Source organism: Pneumocystis murina, assembly GCF_000349005.2.
Source record: "Pneumocystis murina B123 chromosome Unknown supercont1.4, whole genome shotgun sequence".
Classification (NCBI taxonomy): domain Eukaryota; kingdom Fungi; phylum Ascomycota; class Pneumocystomycetes; order Pneumocystales; family Pneumocystaceae; genus Pneumocystis; species Pneumocystis murina.
This window is the reverse complement of record NW_017802362.1, coordinates 315,869-339,744: the sequence shown is the minus strand read 5'-3', so window position 1 is coordinate 339,744 and position 23,876 is coordinate 315,869. Positions and strand designations below refer to the sequence as shown.

At 26.5% G+C, this 23,876-nt stretch overlaps 10 protein-coding genes across 10 annotated transcripts; 5 read left to right on the top strand and 5 right to left on the bottom strand.

Annotated features, from left to right (window-relative positions):
* Nucleotides 1-153: 153 nt before the first annotated feature.
* Nucleotides 154-2,266, top strand: PNEG_01533 (hypothetical protein). The gene is made up of 6 exons (XM_007875287.1): nt 154-531; nt 793-879; nt 930-1,089; nt 1,139-1,560; nt 1,602-1,982; nt 2,025-2,266. The coding sequence occupies exons 1-6, from the start codon at nt 400-402 to the stop codon at nt 2,241-2,243; spliced, it is 1,401 nt and encodes a 466-aa protein (XP_007873478.1). The 5' UTR covers nt 154-399; the 3' UTR covers nt 2,244-2,266.
* A 134-nt stretch (nt 2,267-2,400) lies between these two features.
* Nucleotides 2,401-3,176, bottom strand: PNEG_01532 (hypothetical protein; the record flags this gene model as incomplete). The annotated part of the gene is made up of 3 exons (XM_007875286.1): nt 3,173-3,176; nt 2,601-3,120; nt 2,401-2,552 (listed from the first exon to the last, which is right to left on the bottom strand). Exons 2-3 carry the CDS (start codon nt 3,070-3,072, stop codon nt 2,401-2,403), a joined length of 624 nt encoding a protein of 207 aa, XP_007873477.1. The 5' UTR covers nt 3,073-3,120; nt 3,173-3,176.
* A 602-nt stretch (nt 3,177-3,778) lies between these two features.
* On the top strand, nt 3,779-4,795 carry PNEG_01531 (GTP cyclohydrolase I; the record flags this gene model as incomplete). The annotated part of the gene is made up of 7 exons (XM_007875285.1): nt 3,779-3,833; nt 3,892-3,906; nt 3,957-4,151; nt 4,205-4,314; nt 4,362-4,529; nt 4,616-4,677; nt 4,723-4,795. The coding sequence occupies 7 exons, from the start codon at nt 3,779-3,781 to the stop codon at nt 4,793-4,795; spliced, it is 678 nt and encodes a 225-aa protein (XP_007873476.1).
* A 172-nt stretch (nt 4,796-4,967) lies between these two features.
* PNEG_01530 (hypothetical protein) lies at nt 4,968-8,073 on the bottom strand (the record flags this gene model as incomplete). The annotated part of the gene is made up of 13 exons (XM_007875284.2): nt 4,968-5,058; nt 5,101-5,439; nt 5,485-5,636; nt 5,680-5,887; nt 5,932-6,032; nt 6,076-6,191; nt 6,236-6,443; nt 6,488-6,581; nt 6,627-6,737; nt 6,781-7,497; nt 7,559-7,814; nt 7,865-7,990; nt 8,040-8,073. 13 exons carry the CDS (start codon nt 8,071-8,073, stop codon nt 4,968-4,970), a joined length of 2,553 nt encoding a protein of 850 aa, XP_007873475.1.
* Nucleotides 8,074-8,214: 141 nt separating this feature from the next.
* On the bottom strand, nt 8,215-9,896 carry PNEG_01529 (hypothetical protein; the record flags this gene model as incomplete). Its single annotated transcript, XM_007875283.1, has 9 exons — nt 8,215-8,274; nt 8,316-8,423; nt 8,468-8,931; nt 9,008-9,075; nt 9,116-9,487; nt 9,532-9,637; nt 9,681-9,708; nt 9,764-9,795; nt 9,842-9,896. 9 exons carry the CDS (start codon nt 9,894-9,896, stop codon nt 8,215-8,217), a joined length of 1,293 nt encoding a protein of 430 aa, XP_007873474.1.
* Nucleotides 9,897-10,232: 336 nt separating this feature from the next.
* PNEG_01528 (hypothetical protein) lies at nt 10,233-14,837 on the top strand (the record flags this gene model as incomplete). The annotated part of the gene is made up of 16 exons (XM_007875281.1): nt 10,233-10,247; nt 10,298-10,365; nt 10,415-10,584; nt 10,632-10,775; nt 10,822-10,843; nt 10,889-11,009; nt 11,056-11,222; nt 11,270-12,050; nt 12,095-12,248; nt 12,294-12,415; nt 12,456-12,600; nt 12,647-13,057; nt 13,102-13,448; nt 13,492-13,629; nt 13,672-13,999; nt 14,047-14,837. 16 exons carry the CDS (start codon nt 10,233-10,235, stop codon nt 14,835-14,837), a joined length of 3,924 nt encoding a protein of 1,307 aa, XP_007873472.1.
* Nucleotides 14,838-14,922: 85 nt separating this feature from the next.
* PNEG_01527 (hypothetical protein) lies at nt 14,923-15,638 on the bottom strand (the record flags this gene model as incomplete). Its single annotated transcript, XM_007875280.1, has 5 exons — nt 14,923-15,046; nt 15,094-15,209; nt 15,257-15,336; nt 15,377-15,453; nt 15,496-15,638. 5 exons carry the CDS (start codon nt 15,636-15,638, stop codon nt 14,923-14,925), a joined length of 540 nt encoding a protein of 179 aa, XP_007873471.1.
* Nucleotides 15,639-15,833: 195 nt separating this feature from the next.
* Nucleotides 15,834-17,443, top strand: PNEG_01526 (hypothetical protein). The gene is made up of 5 exons (XM_007875279.1): nt 15,834-15,855; nt 15,900-16,097; nt 16,149-16,162; nt 16,247-16,577; nt 16,623-17,443. The coding sequence occupies exons 2-5, from the start codon at nt 15,941-15,943 to the stop codon at nt 17,432-17,434; spliced, it is 1,314 nt and encodes a 437-aa protein (XP_007873470.1). The 5' UTR covers nt 15,834-15,855; nt 15,900-15,940; the 3' UTR covers nt 17,435-17,443.
* A 336-nt stretch (nt 17,444-17,779) lies between these two features.
* PNEG_01525 (signal recognition particle protein SRP54) lies at nt 17,780-19,695 on the bottom strand (the record flags this gene model as incomplete). Its single annotated transcript, XM_007875278.1, has 8 exons — nt 17,780-18,223; nt 18,266-18,389; nt 18,432-18,669; nt 18,712-18,820; nt 18,873-19,188; nt 19,232-19,360; nt 19,409-19,561; nt 19,615-19,695. 8 exons carry the CDS (start codon nt 19,693-19,695, stop codon nt 17,826-17,828), a joined length of 1,548 nt encoding a protein of 515 aa, XP_007873469.1. The 3' UTR covers nt 17,780-17,825.
* Nucleotides 19,696-20,025: 330 nt separating this feature from the next.
* PNEG_01524 (hypothetical protein) lies at nt 20,026-23,654 on the top strand (the record flags this gene model as incomplete). The annotated part of the gene is made up of 5 exons (XM_007875277.1): nt 20,026-20,464; nt 20,507-21,891; nt 21,934-22,071; nt 22,116-22,796; nt 22,839-23,654. The coding sequence occupies exons 1-5, from the start codon at nt 20,407-20,409 to the stop codon at nt 23,652-23,654; spliced, it is 3,078 nt and encodes a 1,025-aa protein (XP_007873468.1). The 5' UTR covers nt 20,026-20,406.
* Nucleotides 23,655-23,876: the final 222 nt, after the last annotated feature.

Genomic DNA, 23,876 nt, shown 5'->3' with positions numbered 1-23,876 from the left:
AGAAAAAAATACAGGGGAAAAGAAGAAATAAATAATAATATTCTAAATATATCTATATAACAATATACAAAAATCTATAATTTATATATTTGTGCTTTTTTTTTGGGAATTTTCATTTAATAATTAAGATTTATTATCATAAACTTGTTAAGGATTTTTTTCTAAATATTCAAATTTTAAGGAAGTTTTCGAGTAAAAATCACGAATTTTTAAAAGGAAATATATAAATATAATTATTTAGCAGTTTTTTGGCTAATTTTTTTCGGAATTTTTTAGTTTTTATTGAGTTTTTTTTTGCATTCTCTCAATTAGTAAAGCTATTCATTTTTAAGAAAACTAAATCATAATCATTACTATTTATAAGATATATCGTTATCTATTAGATATATTTGCTTAGTTATGGTGGCTTCAGTATGGCCTCCAGACACAGTAAAAGATGTTGCAGAATCTATTGGTATTAACCAACTTGATGATGATGTGGCAAAAGTTTTAGCATTGGATATTGAATACCGTATACATGAAGTTATTCAGGTAATACTTTGTGGAAAAAAAGAATTTTTGATATTATTGAAGTTTAATTTTTATTAATTTACGTAAAATTCTTTCAATGAGCTATAGATTGATGAATATAGTATTGAAAAGTTTATTATTTTATCTATGGTTCTATTTAAAACATCGATATTAGCATTATAATATTAAATTTACAGGATTTTTAGCTCAATTCAACATTCAAATTTTTGTTTTAAATTCTCTGTTTTTTTTATAATTTAGAACTCACATAAATATCTTTAGGAGGCAATCAAATTTATGCGACATGCTAAACGTACAATTCTTACTGTTTCTGATATCAGTCATGCACTTCGTGTCTTAAATGTTGAGGTAAATCCAATATAAAAGTTTTAGATAGTAGTAAACATCTTTTTTAATAGCCTTTATATGGATATCAAGCTTTTCGTCCTGTCCGATTTGGAGAGTCGCGATTAGAACAAGGTCAGCCACCTTTATATTATTTAGAAGATGAAGATATCGAGTTTGATAAAGTTATTCATGCACCACTTCCAAAAGTACCTAGGGATATTAATTATTCAGGTAAAAAGTAAAACGATAATTATTAAATAGATGAATAACCTAATAAAAGTTCATTGGTTAGCGATTGAAGGTGTCCAACCTGCTATTCCACAAAATCCTACATTGTCAGATACCTTAGCAACAGACCGGAAGGATTCTGGAACACTAAATAACAATTCATGGTCAATTTCGAATCCTTCTTCATCAGGTATAGAAGTTAAACATTTGGTTAAACATGTTATATCAAAAGAATTACAATTATATTTTGAACGTATCAACTCAGCTATTTTAGATGAACAGAATGAAGGACTTCGTTCCGCTGCATTAACTAGTTTAAGACAGGATTCTGGATTACATCAGTTACTTCCATATTTTGTTTCACTTGTAGCTGAAAAAATTACGCATAATTTAAAAAATCTTTTTATACTAAATATGATGATGCAAATGACATGGGCTTTATTTGACAACCCGAACTTATTTATTGAGCCATATGTTTGTACATTTTATTATTTTGAAAAAGCTTAATGTAATAGCTTCATCAAATCATTCCATCGATTTTAACATGCCTGGTGGCCAAAAAATTAGGAGAAAATCCAGCTTCTAAAGAGCATTATGAACTAAGAGACTTTTCCTCATCATTACTTGGATTAATTTGTCAAAGATTTAGTGACGTTTACCATACATTAAAACCAAGAATCACTCGAACACTTTTAAAAGCATTTTTAGACAACAGAAAGCCATTTACTACACACTATGGTGCTATTATTGGGCTTATTACTATGGGAAAAGAAGTTATTCGTATATTAATTTTGCCTAATATAAAAACATATGAATTATTAATCAAAGATGATATAAATGGTCCTGAATTAACAATTAAAAAAATGGAAGCAACAAAGTGTCTTGAAGCCTTGATGGTATGTAATCTTTTAAAGACTTAATTTTTTTAATAATTATAGAATGCACTTCGTACTTTGTCAAAAGATGAAACATCTGAGATTAAAACAATCGATGAAGTATTTAATAATGAAGAAATAATTGATCTGTCCCCCGAAACACAGACTATTCTTGTAGAAATGGTCGGAGAGTTAATGACTAATAAAATTATAGAAGAAAAAGACGAAAAAATTATAAAAACACTCTTAGAAGCACATAAATTAGATAAAATACTTCATTAGCTATCAATATCAAAATAAAAACTATCCTAATATATACAGCATCATTGTTTAATATATATAAATGATAAATTTTTATATTTAATAATATAATCATATAAACCTTTTTTTTTAAAAAGCATTATGCAGTCTTCAAATATAAAATATCTCTCTTTAAAGTTTAATAAAATGCTTTACCATTGGTTTGTAAAGATATATCAGATTCACTATCGCTTTCATCATCTGGATCTATTTCATGAGAAAAAGCAGTAGTCCCCATTTTTTCATAATGCTTTTTACGCATCAATTCAAAATGACGACGATGCTGCTCATCTAATGTATAAAAACATTAAAAATATACTAAAAATAAAATTTTTAAACCTTCTGGTGTTTGCATATCTTCCTTATCTTTCTCTATTCCAGCATCTTTAACAATTACATGTTTTAAAAGAACTGGCATCTTTTCTTGAGGTTCTCCAAGATCAAATACTGGTATATCGCTATTATTTTGCTTATTTATCAGTTCTTGATCACTATCCATAATTTCCTCATCAAAACTAACTGATGAGTCATATTGACGTGTATAAGGAGTCTTAGGTTCCGTAATCTTCATTGTTGATGTTTTTTCTTGTTCTGTTAAATATAAGTTTGCCTCATCCCATTTTAACCGCGGTGATGATGTTTCTGAAGATTCTATATTTAAAGGTGCTAATTGAGACTGAGAAAATGAATTTTCAACAGAATCTCCATAAATATCTTTAGATGATGCATTAAACGAACGTATAACTTCATTTTTATTTTTTAAAATTCCTTTATGAGGCTTTGGAAGTTCTGATAACCCTTTAGAAATCATAGACAAAAAACAATACTAAAAAAAACCAAAAAAAAGGACAAGTCAAATCTATATTATTAAGTTTAAAAGTAAAATAAATACCAAAAGCTTTTATAACTACTTTCTATAAAAAAATCTTTATTAATCTTTTAATAAGGTACTAACTACGGAATCTAAATACTCAAAAAAAATAAAAAAAACTTTATTCTTTATAAATATTATGTTTTTAAAGGCTTCTTATCTTATTAAAAAGTACACATATTTTATTATTTTTTTTTAAGACAAAAATAACAAAAAAAATAAGGATTTCAAATTTCTTAATAAATCATATATGTTTTAATCCTAAGAATATATTTAAAATACTTTAAATTTTATTTAATTATCTTTTATAATATTAAAAATTATTCAATGTTTATATCTTAAGTTGATGATATTTTATTAAAATAATCCTTTTAAAGATAAAAATATTTATAATAAACAAATGTATCATTAAAATCATATAAATTATTTTATATTTGCTAATAAATAGGTATTTTTATAAAAAAAGATATAAACCCCACCATAAAGACCTGATGTATTAGAATAAGGATTATATTTCTTATATTATTTATATTTTCATATTTTTTTATTACTAGTTTTTCTTGCTGAAGGATATTCTTAAAAGCCTTGGGTTTAAAGAGAGTTTAATATTGAAAATAATATATATTTTTGGGAGTCATCTATTTTAATGGAAAAAAGGAAAAAAGAAAATAATAATGATCAAAAAAAAAAGTCTTTAGAGGGTATTTTTAATTTATTTAATTGATTTTGAAAGATATTTTTCCTGACAGAAAACATTAGAATTTGAATGGCAAAGTAGGATTGTTTATCATTTTTTAGTTGAAAAATAAGTTAAAACTAAATAGCAAATAATATTAATAAACGCTTAAAGGAATCAGCTAAAGAGAGAAAAAAACGAATTAAACGACTTTCAAATGCACTTAGTATTGTTCTCGAATGTCTTGGTGAAGATTTAGCACGAGAAGGCTTAAAAAAAACACCAGAAAGATATGCAAAAGCAATGCTTTTTTTTACAAAAGGTTATGAAGATAATATATCGGGTATATTATGTTTTTATATTATTTTTTTAATGCGGAACTTAATTATTATTTAGATATTATAAATGGAGCAATTTTTACAGAAGATCATAATGAAATGGTAATTATTCGAGATATTGATATGTTTTCTTTGTGTGAACATCATCTTGTACCGTTTACGGGAAAAGTAGGAATTTTGATATTATTAAAAACGTATTTATATGCATTTTTTAGGTTTCAGTTGGATATATTCCCAATAAAAAAGTGATTGGTCTTTCTAAAATTGCACGTGTTGTAGAAATGTTTTCTCGTCGATTACAATTGCAAGAAAGACTTACAAAGCAAATTGCAGTTACTCTTTGGAAAATGCTAAAACCACGAGGTCTTGGCATAATTATTGAGGTACTTAATGCAAAGCTACACTAAGTTTCAGCTAGCTTTTTAATTTATTTTTATATTTTATATTTTAATGCTTAGCCATTTTTTAGGCAAGTCATTTATGTATGATTATGAGAGGTGTTCAAAAACCAGGAAGTGTTACTATTACAAGGTTAAAAACCTTATAAAAATTTAAGTTCTATACTAAACAGCCTAGTCATATGCTTGGTACATTTAGAGAAGCATCTAAAACAAGAAAAGAATTCCTAACATTAATTTCCAAAAAATAATTATGATTTATTAAATAATTTGCAAAACAATCTATTCTTACAAAAAAACAAAATTTATAAAAACTATATGATTATTTTATAGATCTAAATAATGGATAATAATTATATTAATAATTCGTCAGGACTTTATATTTAAAATAAGAACGGATTATACAAATTAATATGTATTTTTCTAACGTTTCCTTTGTGCATAAAATTTTTTAATAATTGGATTTCGAGCCACTGCAAAATCCTTAAGTTGTTTATTAGCACTTTTATTATATCTAAGCAAATTAAAAAATATGATAATAAAAAATTAATCATACTCAATATATGCAAAATCATCTCCTCCTGATAAACTACTTAGATTAGTAATATTACGTTTAATTTTTGAAAAATTATATAAATCTTTTTTAGATTTCTTTGAAAAATTATCATAATGGCCATCTCTTTCATCACTTTTATCAATATCAGCAGCATCTTCATTTTGTAATAAAACTTCTTGTAATAATTCCCTTTGTTCAGCTGGAGTAGAAAATGCCAAATTGGGTAAATTTTCCATCCCTTTCAAATGAGTAATAACTTTAAATGAATATCCTTGATCAATTAAAAAAGCTTGTCGTTTTACAGAATAATAGACTTCCATTGTATCTTTAGATATTAAACTATAATATAATTAATATATAATATATCCTAAAATTAGCTCCAACCTGTAGAAAAAAGCATTAAAACCCTGATCGTTTCTTCTTTTTGCTCTTAAAATGCGACCCAATCTCTGAGCTTCCTGCCTACGAGAACCATAATGTGATGATATTTGAATCAAACACGTAGCTTCAGGAAGATCAATAGAAGTATCACCAATCTAGCAATTTTGAATAAATTAGAAGAAATTATCAAAATTTTACCTTTGAAAGAAAAATCGTTCTTACCATATCATTATATCTAAAATTTTCCAGAATTTTAATTCTTTCATGCTGAGAAGTCCCTCCATATATAAAATATTTCTGTAACTTTAATGCATAGGCTCGTAAGGCATAGACATTGTCAGAAAATACAATTATTTTGTCGCCTCTCTTTTCATGGTAATCAATTAAAAATTGACAAGCTTGGAATCTAGAGAAATATTAAATATAAACAGAAAATCAGATAACCAATACTTATTAGGATTCATTATATAAAGAAGCATGCGCTTTCGAGAAGTCTCATTTAAATATTCATTATAAAATTCAGTAGTCATTGGACACCAAACTTCTGCACACTAAAAAAAATTGAGTACATATATATATTATCATATTCTATACCTGTACATTTGCAATATAACCCTTTTGTGCTAAATCTAGCCAATTCGCTTCATATAATTTCGGTCCAATCAAAAAATTAAGGTCATCAATTTTATCATCTTCACGAACAAGAGTAGCTACAAATCATATATAAATAGATACCTTAAAAAATAATTAATACCAGTTAATCCTAATTTTGCATGAGCAGCAACGGTCGTAATAACTCGGCGAAACATAATTGCAGGAACGACATGAACTTCATCTAATAACAAAAACCCCCACTCGCGTGATGTCAAAAAGTCTATAATTTTTTGAGAATCATGAGATCTATTCCTTGTATTTGCAATCATTGAATAAGTCGAAATAATTACGCCAGATTCACCCTTAAACTAAAAAAGTTTTAGATTATAATATCTTATAGTAAAATAAAGACCTTTTCTTTATTATCCGAAGTAAAAACTGCAATATCTTCATTTTTAATGTTACTCCATTGCAAAAATTGTTGTCTCCATTGCATAACAGAAACTCTATTTTATGAATTAAAAAAATATTTTTTTTGAAAAGAATCATACGAAGAAGTACATAATACTAAAACGCTTTTTTTAATTGTACACGCAGCCGTAATCCCAACTAAGGTTTTCCCTGTTCCACAAGGTAATACAATAATCCCAGATCTTGCACGACTACTATATTAATAAAGAATAAAAAATATTATAATATCCTTACCCATTACCAAACATTTTACTTAGCCCTTTTTCTTGATATGACCTAATTTGAGTAGAAGGTTTTAAATCAATTTCTAAATCAGGATTGGACGTATCATTCCGAAAATCATATTCTTCAAGCATGGGATAATCTATTTCAGAACAACGTTTTTTTACAATTTCAACTGAAGATGAGGGTATTTCAAATGAATGGACATTATCATCATCATCATCATCATGATCGATATCAATAGCAGGAAAAAGTTCACCTATTTCTTCCAAATTTTTAGCTTCATTTTGATCTATTTGTTTAGATGTTGATTCTTCATCTTTTATATTATCACCAGAATCATTATCTTTACTATTTTTGCATTTATCTTCTATATTCTTTTTCTTATCAGAATAGATATCATTTGTTTGAGAATTTAAAGTAGAAGAATATGATTTATTTCTAGACATTTCTGCTTCAAGTCGCAAAGGACCAATAACATCATCTTTTAAAAGCTTTTGTAAAATTTCCACATGAGAACTCTCAATAAAATATCGATTCTGTTTTAAAACTAATTTTATTTTTCCATATGAAATTGTATACATTCGAATAAATTCTATAATATTTTCCGGAATAGAAAATTTTGACAATCTATCAAGAACCGATATAATATCATCTGTTTCCAATCCAACAGAAACAGCTGCATACAAGGAATATGCAGTCAACCGATATTCATGAATATGTATTGGTCTTTTTTCAAAAAAAAAAAAACAATCAGTCAATAAATACAAAAGTAAATTTATACGAATACCGACTAACTGGTTCTGCAATTGTTATCAAAAAATCTTGTGCCTGTTCTGCCAAAGGAGAGAATGCTTCTAAAATAATTTTGCCATCATATGGATTAATCCATAATGGTCTTGATTCATGATCTGATTTAAGCTTTAAAACAGAACTAAAATCATTTTCTCCAAATATATACGCCACTGAATCATAACTATATTTTTGTTGTGTCTCTGTATTAAATGTATTGTTTCCATGATTTAACTTAATTTTAATCCGTGTGCCTTAAAATTAAATTAAATAAACACAAAAAAATGCACCAATAAATCTATACTTTTCACATCTTGTCCCTGAATATCTTTATTTCTTTTAAAGTATTCTTCATCTGAAAATTCTTGACAAACATAATCCGGTGTTGGTGATCGAGCTCTTCTTTTATTTTTGTTCGAATTAATGACCTCTAAATACAAAATAAACCTTTTATACGCTTGATATTAGATAATACATACCATCTGATGTCTCCTGTATATCATTTGTTAACATAGAAATTATTCGCTTTTTATGTAATTCTGATACGTCCGAAGAAATAGTATATTAAGTGGGGACGACTGATATCAATATCAATGAATAACTAATATATGTCAAATGATATAAAATACATGATATAAAGAGAAAAATGAGATATTATTCAAGATCACTTGAAGGAACATCAATATCATCTTTTTTATAAATATTGTTAGCGGGCTATATATAAGAATAAGATTTAAAAATAAAAAAAAGTTTACCTGCCAAACCATAACAATATTATCTTCAGCAGAACTTGCTAAAACCCATGGATCATTAAGATTCCAGCTAAAATCACTAACACGATTTGTATGTCCTCCATGCATAAACTGTTTAATGAGTTAAAATGAAAAAAAAAAATAAATTGGATTACTAAAAGTTCAGGAGGACCATCTTCAGCATCTTCAGGAGATTGCTCTTCACCAATTTTACTAAGATCCCATAAAATAATACGTCTATCGATACTTGAGCTAGCTAAAATAGTTTCTTCATGAGGAGACCAAGAAAGAGATGTTACTTCATCATCATGTCCTTCAAAAGAATGCAATTTAAGTTTTAAATTCCTTAAATCCCAAAGAGCAACTGTTTTATCTGCAGAGGCAGTTGATAAAACATATTCACATGCAGGATTAAAAGCTAAAGAATTAATTGCTTCAGAATGAGCATTTACTTTATGTGCAGCAGAAGTTATATTTGATGATCGAATATCATGAATTTGAAGATATAAATCATCAGATACTGATCCAAACAAAGAATCGTGAAGTGGATGAAAAGCAACATCCGTAACCACTGCTGTATGTGTTGTATAAATATGAATAGGTGATAAAATATTTGACCCTTTAGAATAAGCAGTTATATCCCTAATAATATGTTAAAAATTATTTTATATATTTAAATAGTTCATTCCAAAGACAAATAGTTGTATCTTCTGTGCCTGTTACTAAATACCCAAGTTTATGAGGATTCCAAGAAAGACCATACCTATATAATGAGAAATATACAATTATATCAAAATTATTACCCTTCTTTAGTGTGTCCTTTGAGTTTAATTTGCGGGTTACATGTTCCCATGGGATTAGATGAATGTTTTGTCCTATCAAAAATATAAACTTCGCCACTTACTGTCATTGTAGCGATAATATTAGGATTTTGAGGTTGATATCTTGCACAATTCACTTCACCTTCATGATCAATTTTTTGAACTATATTGATTTTTGCATCTGTTCCCTCATATCCTCCTATTTCTTCTTTTTCTTCATCATATTTTCGAATATCTATATCTGTAGAAGAAAGAGGAAGATGAACTTCTGCAAATTTCAAATAATTTTGATCATTTCCAGATGTATGTGTTCCTATCAATAATCTATGGACAGAATAACTTTTTCCGGGAACACTAATAGATTATTATTTTCATATTTAATATAAAGAATATTATACGTTTCTTTATCTGGAAACCATTGTATTGTTAAAGTAGGCCATTCCAGAGCATGCGTTACAATAAGATCATAAAGAAATGGAGAATTTTTCTTCCAAATTTTATACTCTAAGTCTCTTAATATATATTATTTTAACTTACTTTTTTCTACCTTCATTAATTAATTTTTCTGCAACAATCTTAAAATAATTATCAAAATAAAATAATAAGACATCATAATTTGTAGAAACTAACCTGTTCTTCCGCCTCTCTTTCATCTGCATTCACTAAAACATGTTAAAATATCTATTTTTAACAATTTTAAAAACATACTTGTCATTGTAGTGTCTTGTTGAAAATTCCCGTCTGATTCATTTCTTTTCTGCATGATTAAATTCACTTAATTTGTAAATTTAAGTCTATTTTTTCAATTCTTAATTATTTCAAAAACAATTTTAATAATTTTCAAAAAAATTGTCAAATTAAACCCTTTAAAAAAGTTAAAAATCAGTATAAATCTTCAAGTGAAACTTAACTTAAATATAGAACTGTTTATAAAGGGCTTTTATTAGCTTATTTATTTTATAATAACTTTAAAGGGTTTATTTCACTTACGTCAATAGATCAAAGATTGAACGTCAAGAATATTAGAAAATTAAAAATCCTAAAAATAAAGGATAATTTATAGGAAAAAGATACTAAAAAGAAGGTATAAATATCTAGAATGGGTATTCCAAAGGTATCATATTTTTTTTCGGGAAAAATAGATCTATATTAGCTTTATATTAGTTTTTTCGGTGGATCAGTGAGAGATATCCTATGTGTAGTCAATTAATTACAGAAAAAAGAGTTCCAGAGTATTAGATTCAAAAGATATTTCTACTATATTTTAAAAAATTGGGATAGATTTGATAATTTATATCTTGATATGAATGGTATTATTCACAATTGTACACATATGGATGAAAATAAGAGGGAAATTCCAGAAAATGAGGCGTTTCTTGCTATTTTTAAATATATAGAACATATTTTCGGGACAATAAAGCCTAAAAAGCTTTTTTTTTTAGCAGTAGATGGTTATATTTTCTGAAAAAGGTATATTTTATTTAAATATTCTAAATAGGAGTTGCACCAAGAGCAAAAATGAATCAACAAAGATCACGTAGATTTAGAGCAGCAAAGGAAGCATACGAATTCTATCAAGAAAAAATCAACAAGGGAGAAGAAGTTCCAAAAGAACCATTTGATAGTAATTGCATTACTCCAGGTATGGTCTACTTTTTTTTAATTATATATCTATCTAAATTGTCTAGGAACTATATTTATGAAGAAATTGTAACTAAGGAAAAGTTTATATTGTTTTGTTTAATGAAAGAATAGATCAGAACAATTAAAATATTTTATAAATAGAAAAGTATCTGAAGATGCAAACTGGAAAGAAATAGATATTATTTTTTCAGGTCATGAAGTCCCTGGAGAAGGAGAACATAAAATTATGGAGGTATATTCTTTCTTTTATTCTGTTATAATATTTAATATATTTATAGTATATACGACTTTCAAAAGCACAACCTAATTATGAACCTAATTTGCGTCATTGTTTATACGGTTTAGATGCAGATTTGATTATGCTTGGTCTCCTCAGTCATGATCCTCATTTTTGTTTATTGCGTGAAGAAGTTTTATTTGGTCCTTTAAAGAAAAAAAAACAGGAGTATTTTTATCTTTAAAATATATGTTTTTAATTTAATATTTTTTTAGACTTGAGGAGCAAAATTTCTACCTAATGCACTTATGTTTGCTTCGAGAATATCTTGAAATGGAGTTTCAAGAATTAAAAAGCATAGATGATTTTCCATATAATTTTGAAAAAATACTTGATGATTTCATACTCCTTGCATTCTTCGTTGGAAATGATTTCTTACCTAATCTTCCTAAACTTCACATTAACGAAGGTGCTTTAGCTTTAGTTTTTAAAATTTATAAAGAAGTAATACCAAAAGCCAAGGGTTATATTAATAATTCAGGCGTAATAAATTTAAAACATCTAGCTTTAATTTTGGAAGGATTGGAAAAACAAGAAAGAGAGGATTTTAAAGCTCATATGGAAAATAAAAGTTGGGTTAGTTCAAAAAAAAAAGAAATAGGTGAAGAAACTTGTTTAGTGAAAAAAAAAACATTAACAATGACATCTAATCAAAAGGAATTATTTTTAAAAATGGAGGAATTTCTTATACAAAATCTAAAGAAATTAGATTTTTCACCAACATTATCTACTGCAGATAGATATTTCGTATCTAAAATGGCGGATGATTTTCATGTTAAGTGTGAAAAATACACTTTAGATAATAAAACTTATTTATCTATTGAACCTTATAGTTCTTCGGAAATTCAAGATATGAATAAAATAGAATCAATTATTACTAAAGAACTTGATAGATATAAAAATTCTATTATATTAGATAATGAAGAAAGCTATTTTGATAAAGAAAACGAGGCATTTGAAGAAAAATGGTTGGAATGGAAAAACTCATATTATATTGTTAGTATTTATTATTTTCATTTAATATCACTTAATGAAGTTAGGAAAAATTAGGATTTTCTATTAATGATACAGAAAAATTAAGAGAAATGGCTGAAAATTATATACAAGGATTGCAATGGGTTTTGTTTTATTATTATAGAGGAGTATGTTCTTGGAGTTGGTTTTATAAATATCATTATTCCCCAAAAGTATCTGGTAGATTATATAATTAATAGTATATACATATTATAATATTTTTAGATATCAAGAGAGGTTTTGACGCAAATTTATCATTTAATCTTGATTCTCCATTCAAACCATTTGAACAACTAATGGCAGTATTACCTAAACAAAGCAGAAAATTAATTCCAAAAATATTTAGTGTAATTCATTTATTTCTATGATTTTACATAATATCTTTAGGATCTTATGGATGATGAAACTTCTCCTATACGCGATTTTTATCCTGAAAATTTTGAATTAGATATGAATGATAAAAAAGCTAGCTGGGAAGCTATAGTAAAGATACCTTTTATTGAAGAAGAAAGATTATTGAAAGCTATGAAAAGTATAATTCATTTGTAATTTTATTTTACTGCGCTTATATCCATTAGTAAAAGAATCTTTATTGACTGATGAGGAGAAAAAGAGAAATTCATTTGGATACAATTTAAAATATAGTTATGATGAAAATCTTGACTACATTTATCTACCATTTATAGATATATTCCCTATTATTCCTCACTGCCATTGTAAAGAAGAAGTTTATAAGCTTCCTGAGATATTAGGAGTAGAACAACTTGTACACGGATTATGTAAAGGTGTAAATCTTGGAAATATATCTCCTGCAGGATTTCCTAGTTTAAATACTTTGCCACATACAGGTCATCTAGATAATCAAAGAGTAAACGTTTTTAAATCAGAAAGCAAAAACGAGTCTATGATAATAACAATACAAAATCAATTAGATTCAGATACAATAGAAAATTTTTTGGAAAAGAAAATAGGAAAAAGAGTATTTGTTGGTATGTATCATTTATATATATTATCGATATATTAAAAAGATAAGGATGGCCATATTTGCATGAAGCTAGGGTAAATGCTGTTTCAACTGAACAATTTCGCTATGAATATCTTCCTTCATCCGAAAATTCAGATGTTATTATTTCTAAAACTTTAAATGATTCAGTTGCATGGAAAAAAAGTTCCTTAAAGCTTGAATTAAATTATAAAAAATACTTTGGACTAATAATCAATACAATTAAAGCTATTGTTCATGTTTCAATGTTGAAAGGATTACGTACAACTGAAGATGGTGCATTGGAGAAGGATTATGAACCTTGTAATAGTGAAAATTCAGAATATCCTTTACAACTTGTCTTAAACGAAGTAGCTGTTGAAGATACGCGATATATTGTAAAATTAACAGTATTTTAATATATTATTAATCTAAATCTAGGAAAAACCTCCTCTTGATATTAAGCAGGAGTATCCTTTGGGATCTAGAGGCTTTTTTCTTGGGAAATATAATTATGGAAGACCACTTGAAATAACTGCTCATAAAAATGGAAAAATTGATTGCTGGATAGCAACCCAGGTTGGTTTTTTATTATAATTTATTATCTAAGACATTTTAAAGACTAGAGAGCCTGATTTTGGAAAATTGATATATGAAAAGTTTTTAAAAGATATTCACTATTATCCATCTTATGTTGCATCCAAAATGGCAGGATTAAGTGGATTAGTATTTTCAAAAATATTGTCTAGTTTTTATGTGATGGTTGATAATAAAAAAGTAGATCTTGGACTGAATTTAAAATATGAAGCAAAAAAAATAAAAGTTCTTGGATATTCAAGAAAAACGGAAAAAGGATGGGAATATACACAAAATGCTATTAATCTTGCGCGGGAATATAAAGAAAGATTTCCAGATTTTATTCATTCAATCCAATTACATCTTTTTGATGGTATAAATTACACATTTCTTTATTTATCTTTAATTATATATCACTAGATATTCCTTTGATCAATAAATTAATTCCCAATGATAATTATAAGGAAAAAGTAAAAGATATTAGAAGTTGGTTAAAAATGATTAATGAAAAAAATAATTTTGAAAGAGCTACATTAGATGTCGAACAATTAGATAAACTTGCTATACAAACAATTGAAAAAGAATTAGATAAGATTGCAAAAAATATATCACTTTTTACTCCTAAACGCATCAATAATGTACCTAGGAATGCAATTTTAAAACCATCTCAATGCGAACTTAGGCTACATGATCAAGAGTTTTCCCTTGGAGATAGAGTTATTTATGTTCATGATTCCGGCAAAGTTCCAATAGCTACAAAAGGTGTTATTGTAAAGACAGGGAAAAAAGTAATCGATATTATTTTTGATGTCCCATTTATGAGTGGAACGACACTAGGTGGGAAATGTTCTGCATATAGAGGACTATCTGTAGAAACACATTTCGTACTTAATTTAACTAAACAAGCTTTACTTGTTTCTACAAAACCATTGGCTAACAAAAAATATGACAAAATAAAATCTAATGATCGTGTAGAAAATCCTGGAATTCTTCCATCTCAATCAATATATCCTTTTCAAAAAAATGTATACTCGAAACCATTTCAAACCGTACCACAAATATATCATTATAATTCAGAAAATCAATCTTTAAATACATCTTTAAAAAATAATCTTCAATCACATTTTCAAAATATTCCAAAACCGCATCATCTTATTCATTCACAAGTTCAAATACATTCCACAAGGAGAAAAATAGAAAAAAAAACATAATAAATTCAATATAAATATAAGGGGTTTTCAATCAAATTATACTCTTAAAAAATATTAAAATATAGTTTCTTTTCAAAAAAAACATTTATATTAAAATTTCATTTAACACGGAAAAAGGTAATCTGCCTGATGGACTGCCATTCCCCCATTTCAAAATACCTACTTGCGGCATTATATTATAATACATTGAAAGTGTTAAATTCTTATTCCTAAAAATTGCTAAATTATTTTTAAATAACTCTTAAAAAAATGTTACATAAAACTTCCTTCAATATCATTAAACGAATATACATTCTGTTGGTTCCGTATATGTATTATTGCATCTTTTTTACGACGAATTGTACGAGTCCATAAGATAATTTCATTATATGGCTAACTCTTATTAAAAACAATAATAATATATAAATATAAAAATAAACATAATTCTTTGATGAAACATATGATGCTACGACATAAATAAAAACCTGTTTAGTATTCCAATGAAATAATGGTGTAATATCTAACCAAATTAATATATAAATATTAAAGAAAAAATAAACCTGTATCAAGTTCAAATCTTACAAAGGCATATTCTTGCTTTATATTTCGAAATGAATAGGATATTCGAGCTATTTTCCTAAATACTGATTAATAAAATTAAATTAATTAAAAAACTTACCGTTGAGCTGAAATAAGATTTACATTAGAAGTTGCATATTTCTTATCAAAATAAGTTGATACAGTGATCCAAAGACATAAAAAAAAAAGTGCATTGATCCATAGGCTTGAAAGTGTATTAAGCCGCTGGATTGTAGAATACATAGCTTTAAAGTTAACGTTAAAGGGTGCCCGAAAGCAAACTTATAATTAATTCCTATTTTAAAAAATTAGCAAATATACAGCACATATACTGAGGTGCATATAATTCACAGTAAAACCGCATATAACTCGGTGCAGAATTGCATATAATCCGTAAAATAAGGGTATATTTTATGATATCAGAATATAATTTGAAAGAGTGATATAAATTAGGGAAACGGTAAATATGGTTTGTTTTATTTGATGATTTATTGAATTTATTAGAATTATATTTTTGAAGTTTATAGAGTTGAAAAATATTGATTATGGTATTATCTGGAAATACAACAGATAGTATGGGGAATTTAGAGATATCATCAAATTCAAATTTAGAGACAAATTCAGAAAATTCAGCGCTTATTGTTATATCTAAAGACTGGTCACTCCCACCTCGAATAAAACCAGGAAGAAAGCCATCAGAAGGTGAAAACGGGATATTTTGTTAAAAACAATATTCTAATGGAATATATTTAGAACCACCATTAACGGTACGTTTTTTTTGCTTTTAAAATGGCTTAATAGAGCCTGTGAAGTATATTTTTAAAGAGGAATATAATAATTCTGAAATTTAGAAAAGAAAAGCACAAAATAGAGAAGCGCAGCGTGCATTTCGTGAAAGACGTGCTATTCGAGTTTTAGAACTTGAAACTACGATTAAACAGCAACGTGATCATATGGAAAAATTGAAACAAGAATATTTGGGAAAAATACAATTTATAGTGTTAGAAAATGAAAAATTAAAGAGAAAAAACAAGCAACTTGAGGAACAAATTATATATTTAAAATCCAACTTTGAAAAAGCTAAAAGTTACCTTGACTTTAATACAGATGTCTTTTTTCCTTTTTCCAAAGAAGACCATTCAAATACAGCATCTATTTGTGATTATTCTAATTTAATTATTGGTATTTCTAAATTCTTTTTTTGTACAATAGTATTCATCCTTTTAGGAGAATCTGTACCATTAAAGAAAAAAAATACATCTAGAAAAACAAAAGATATGGAGCTTGATGATGTTTTGTTTCATAAAAAGGTTGTGAAAGAGTCAGGTTTTACTCATAATGTAGAATCTAAAGATTTGTATAATGATTTGGGTTTATTGGTGCATCAAAAGAATTCAGAAACTAATTATAGAGATCAAATAAATACAGATTCATCTTTAAGTTCATTATTTGTCCCTAAAAATGATAGCACAATGGAGGAAAATGATTGTGGATTCTGTATTGGTAATCCTGATCTATGTTTATGTCTTCAATCGCAAAATTTAAACAACGAGATGACAAATACCACTGAAGTAGATAAATATATTCTTCCTCCTATTTTAATAGACAATAATGATGAAAAAATGGCGGAGAAAATACAAAAAGATGTAGAAAAAACAGAAAAACTCAAGATACTTGAACCATCTAGTTATACAATTAAAAACGAATATGAACCTGGCTCATGTGCCCAATGCAAAGCGGATTCGTTGAGCATGCTTTTTTGTAAAACGTTTGCATCAAGGATAAATTATAATAGAGTTTCTTTCAAGTCTTATAAGGATGAAGAAAAATATAATTGTAATACTAATACTCTTACTAATAATAGTTTAAATAATAATAACTTTTTATCGTGTTCAGCAGCATATAAAACACTTAGTCAACATGAGAAATTTGTTAAAGAGAATTTTCGAATTATAGTTGATAATTTGGCTCCTGGATCTTGTGGAATGCAGATTCAAGCAAATAGAGTTCAGGAAACATTACGTTTGTTGGATCAATAGTTTGAAAGATTTATACATAATATTTTTATTAGATATCTCAAAAGATCTTATTTATTAGAACATGTTTTTAATAATATAATATTAAAGAAATTATTATTTTAAATAATGAATTTGTTATATATCCAATATGTTCAAGGATTTTAGTTTGTAGGGCAATTATATAGTATTTATATTTAAATTCTATAAAATTTCTCTGCTTAAAGAAATGTTTGTAATATTTAGATCTTTAAGTCCTATAAAATCATTTATAGATTATAAAAAATTTATATTATTTTTAATTATTTTGTTAAGTATGTAAAGGCTGAATTGTTAGAAAATACCTTTAAAATATGATTTGTATTAATATAAAAATATTATTAAAATTATAAATATATATCTAGAAAAACAATGACTATTTATGCCTTCTTTGATTATCTGAAAATCCATCAAACATGTTACCAAATTGAGACATTACATTAGGAAAATCTGGTATAAATCCTCCTGATTTTTTACCTCCCATAATTTGATTAGTCATCTTCATTATCTGAGACATATCCATTCCGGGAATTCCACTGGAACCACCTAAAGAATGTAATTGTTTCTGAATTGATAATAATTGTTGTGAATTTTTTAATACGTTTGGATTTTTTGCTAAACCACCTTTTCCTCCAACTTTCTTTGCTATTCCCGCTATAATAAGATGTTCAGATAGAAGCATCCTTACTTCGGAAACTGATGTACCACTTCCCACAGCTATTCTAGTAATTCGAGAAGGTTGAGTAATAAAAATTTTTCCATCACTATCAAGTTCTATATAATAAGCCATAAAACTAATAATAAAATAAAAATTACCCTTTTCAGTCATAGAATCCATTATATAAATTAATTTTTTAAACTTTCTTGAGCTTCCCTCAATTCCATCCATCATTTGACTTGTACCAGGTATCATGCTTAGTAATTTGGTTATTGGTCCCATCTATAATAATATAAATATATCATATATAAATGAAAAAACAACCTTCATAATACTTCCAAGATGATCTCTTAGATCTCTAATTGTAAATATACCTTTCTCTATATTTTTTAAAGTATCTTTGTTTTGATCCAATTTTAATGATTGTAAATGTTCCATAAAACCTTGAACATCGCCCATTCCTAAAAGCTTAGAGATAAATGAATTGGGAACAAATTTTTCCAAATCATAGATATGTTCACCAGTTCCAATAAAAACAATAGGAGTTTTTGATGCGGAAACTCTAACAAAAATGAGAATAACCAAAAAATATTTAAAAAATTACGCAGATAAAGCTCCTCCGCCTTTTGCATGTCCATCCATTTTTGTAATTAATATTGCACCAAAATCTACACTTTCTTTAAAGGCCTTACTTTGGAATTCAGCTGCTTGACCTATTTTTCGTAAATAATTATATAAAGAAAACAAAAAAAAAGATAAATATACCAATGCTTGCGTCAAGAACCATAATAGTTTGATTAGGTTTAATTGCATTAGAAATTTCTATCATTTCTTTAAATAATTCTTTTTCTTGTTTATGTCTTCCAGATGTATCAACAATAATGATTTCAAATCGTTCCTTCTTGAATTTCTCAACACCATCACGAGAAACAACAACTGGATCTGTTTCTGTATAACTACCAAAGTATGGAATCTTGGCCTTAATTGCATTTTGTTTTAATTGATCAAATGAGCCTGCCCTAAATGTATCGGCACAAACTAAACATGATTTAAATCCTTTTTGTTGATAATAATATGCAAGCTAATTTTAATAAGATAACTCTTATTAAAAACAATTAACTCACTTTTGCACACGATGTTGTTTTTCCACTCCCTTGCAACCCAACCATTAATATAACATTAGAAATCCCCTTCTTTGGCTTGTATGGCTCACTATTTGGGTCTACTAGACTACATAACTCATCAAAAACGGTCTATTCTCCGTCATAATTCATAATAACATCCCCATTTTCAAATTATACCTTATAAATAACTCGTTTTTTATTTTTCAATGATGTTAACTTATTGAGATCTATCTTCTTTTTGATACTATCCCTCAGGTTTTGAACCAAGTTTAGACTCACATCATTTTCAAGTAATGCTGAACAAATCTTTTTCAACAATGTATCTAAAACCTAGGAAAAAACAATTTAACCATAACATATAATATAAAAAATATATTTTATACATTTTCATCAACTGATTGCGTCTTAATCAACTCTGTCATAGCCGTAGTAATACGGCTACCTAAATTTCCTAAAATCATCATTTCTCATCCGTTTTTTTTGCTTTTTCCACTCTTAAAACTCCTAATATACAAATCCTTCTATATTTTTAATTTAAATAATACGTTTTTCTGTCATTAACCCTCTTTTTTTCCCATAAATTATTAAAAAATATTTTATGACGTAGCTTTTTAAAATTTATCGATTTTTGAGCTTTAAACACCTTAAAATATTATTTCATTTTTATATATAAAATATTCATTTTCTTCCTTATTTACATTCTAAATCCCTCTTTATTTCTACTTTTACCCCTTAATTTTGATTTTTATTTATAACCTCAGTTTTTGAGAATCTGAGGCTTCTCGGCGAAACGTCAAGATTTTGATAAGACAGAGATGGTGCTTGTAAATCAAGAAGTTCCTAATAATTTATCAGGAAATAATGGAAAACGTAAGATAAATAAAGGTAAAAAGGGTTATGATGGATCTTGGTGGGAAGCAACAAAGATTATTGGTGAAAGAAAGAATGAATATAAGGTATCATGGGCAGGTATTGATCCAAAAACAGGGAAAAGATATGAGCCGTGTTGGGTAGGTTTTTTTAGAAAAAAAAAAGAATATACACGGGACATAACTTATGGAATAATGAATTAGGTTCTAAAGAGTGATTGTACTGAAGAACTAATAAATACATGGCATAAAAATCATAAGCAACATAAAGTAAAAAAATCAATTAATATAGCAAAAAAGAAAGGAATGAAGAATATTTATACGAATAAATATAAGAAGGAAGAAACAAATGATGGTAATTTTGGTAGATATTTTTTTGTATGGAATATTTTTAATTATATAAAAGAATATGAATCGAATGTTTTTAATGAAAAAAAATACAAGAATAATAGGAAAAACACGGATAACATTTGTGAAATAGATAAGTTGAAAGAGGATAAATTAGAAAGAATTGACTCGGAAAATGGAGATCTATTATTTTCATCAGTTGCAAATTCTCAAAATAATACGTATTTCGAGCCATATGAATCGTTAGAATATACACAAGAACTTCCACAAATGATACATTCTGACACGCCTGTCTATGAAAAATCTACAAATGCTAAAATTCTTGGTGATATGGAAAAAACATATCATGCTTCACCTACGAAATTAGATAACATATTACCTTCTATAGATCTAAACACGGAGTTAAAATATGATCCTTTAGAGACACCTATGACTGATATTGCTATGGGTCGTGTTTTTAATTTCTCCGAATTTTCAAAAAAGCCATTGAACATAGAAAATGATCAAGATATATTACTTGAGGATACGGCTTCTTCCATATATCATATGGCAAATGATAATAATATAAAAACATCAAGTTCTCGAATGGATATGTTTTCAAAACCTGGTTCTATTGATAATATTTCAAATGTCTCTTATGATAAATATAAAAAGGAAGTTGATAATAATGACGAAAAAACTGCTGCTTTAAAAGAGAAAAACGTTTCAAAAACACAAAAAAGATTAAAGAAAAATCATTGTGATAATATTTCTAAAAATTATCATCAGCAATTAGAATCACCTTCACCTTCTGAAAAAGTCTCGACATGGCTTTCTAATAATGAATCTATACAACTTAAAATTCTTAATGATTCTCATGTTCAAACATATACTCCTATAGCAAATATACAAGAAAACAGATTAAATAATATTGAATATAATTATCTTGATTCGTGTATTTCCATCGAATCAGAATCTCTTTTTAGTGTTGAAAAAGACAATATTTCTATGAAATCTAAAATTTCCGACGAAGGAATATCAGAGAAATATGATAATAATACTTCTACTGTATCTGCATTCGATGATTTTATTGTTTCTCTTAGATCAGTACAAAATAAACCTCATATTTATTTTTTTGGTATCGAAATGAATAATACACAGAGAAATATGTATCTTCAACTGATATTGCAATATAATGATTTGCTTCAAGAATTTTGTTCGACACTTAATCCTGATAAAACACTTATTAAAAAGGCTCAACGATTTATAAATATATTAACTATGCTAACAATTCATCCTTATCTTATTTTTAAAGATAAATTCGAAAATGAATTTCTCGAAAAGATTGAATTAGAAAATTTGGTGCATTCTAGTCCTAAATTTATATTTCTTGCTACTTTTTTAGAGAAATCTAAAAACCTTGAACTTGTAATAGGAATTAGTTCTGACAATGAAATGTTATTGGTATTTCCCTAACTAATTATATTAAAAGTTTTAAATAATTAGGATCTTATTGAAATACTTATTAAGAAATTAAATATATTATACTTAAAAACAAATCAATATTCTGAAAATATTAATATTCGCAAAAATATAAAAGTACTTTTAATCGCATATGGAAAGGGTAAAGGAGAGAATCTTGAAGTATAATTAAATTATTTTTAATAAAAAATCTTAACATATTTTAGATTTATTCTGATATTGTGATTTGTATATATACATCGACCCATATATTATCTATACGTAATTTTAATTATTCCTCGGATGATAAAATAAAGAACCATATAATTCCCATTACAATTAATTCAGTAGAACATATTCAATTATCCGTTATGAAAGATATTCCTCAAATTTTATATTTTCAAAACGTTGCTAAAATTACCATATTACTTCGTAAGTTTGCTGGAATATTACCCAGTAATCAGTTTTTTAGCAATGAATCTCCACAATTGGTTTACAATTGGATTAAGGGAAATTATAAAGATAAATGGATGTTACCAAGAGTATCAGACTTAAGAGAATTGGCAATTACATTAACTCATAAGGATAGTAGATTAATATCAGAAGAGCAACTTAATTATTTACTTGAATTAAAAGAAAAAATATATCAACATGATAATTATTTATTTAAAGTTCATCAAGAAATACATGATACTTCTAACATAACTTCTAAAAGTGATTCATTTGATAGTAGCGATAAAAAGATTTTGGAGGATCTTTCTTCTCAATTTGAAATATCTCAGTTACAATCTAATGTTTGTGATTTTTCTGCTAATAATCGATTAAATTGTTTAACATTAAGCTCTGAAGCTATTCAAAGATCTTGTTTGGATAATGTTAAGATCTCTAGTAATACAAAAACCGAAAAAGTAAGAATCTATTCGTTTTTTTCATTTTTTTAATAAAAATAGGACCTTTTATATATAGAAATAAATGATCTAAAAAATAATCTTTTTACTACTCAAAGCTTGCTCAAGAATACAGAAAATGAGCTTTTAAGCTTTAAAATTTCTACTGATCGTTTACAAAAACGATATGAAGAGATGCAAGAACAATATAGGAATTTAAGTTTAGAATTTAAAAATATTGTTAATATAAAAGACGAATTACAAAAGAGCTTAAACAATCTTCAGGAAAATTTTATAAATGTTCAGAAAAATCTTGCTTCGTCTTCTGAAATGGAAAAATTGAAAAGAAAATCACTTTCTTCTGAGAATCAAGAAAAAGTATCTACAAATACTTCGTTTGTTTTAGAAAAGGAGTATCTTTCTGAAGAAAATTCTCGTCTTAAAAAGATTATTGAAAATAAAACTTTTGATTTTGAATTTTTGCGTTCACAATATCAAGAGGCATCTTCATCAGCATTAAATTTAGCTAATGAAGTTAAACAATTAGAAGCTGAAAATGCTCTTTTAAAAAATAAAGCAGAAGGGGAAGCATTGCGTCTAAAAGAAATAATGATACAATTATTAGAAAAAAAATTGGATGAAAGAATTGAAGAATTAGAAATTCAAAATTCTTTATACTTAAAACAGCTAAAACAAAAAATGAATGATGAATCGACTAAACATTCATATCCTTATGAACCTTATCAACTAATTAATATGTCTCAAAATACTAAAATGATTCCTCGTAAATGTTTAATCAGAAATATAAATATTCAAAGTTCAGAAGATTTAAATGGTCGTTCAACATCTGAAATTGCTATTAATATTAATGAATTGTAATTTTTTGAAAGCATTAATAGGATTTTTTGGTTCATATGTTTTTAAAATATAATTGTCCTATGTTTTTATTCATATTATTCATATTATTCATATAGGTATTTTTTTAATAATTACTTTGTACGTTTCTAGATTTTTAATTATTTTGATATCTTTTTTTTGGAATTACTTGATATGAGAGAGTTATTACTTTGGAATTCATATATTTATTTTATAATTTAATTG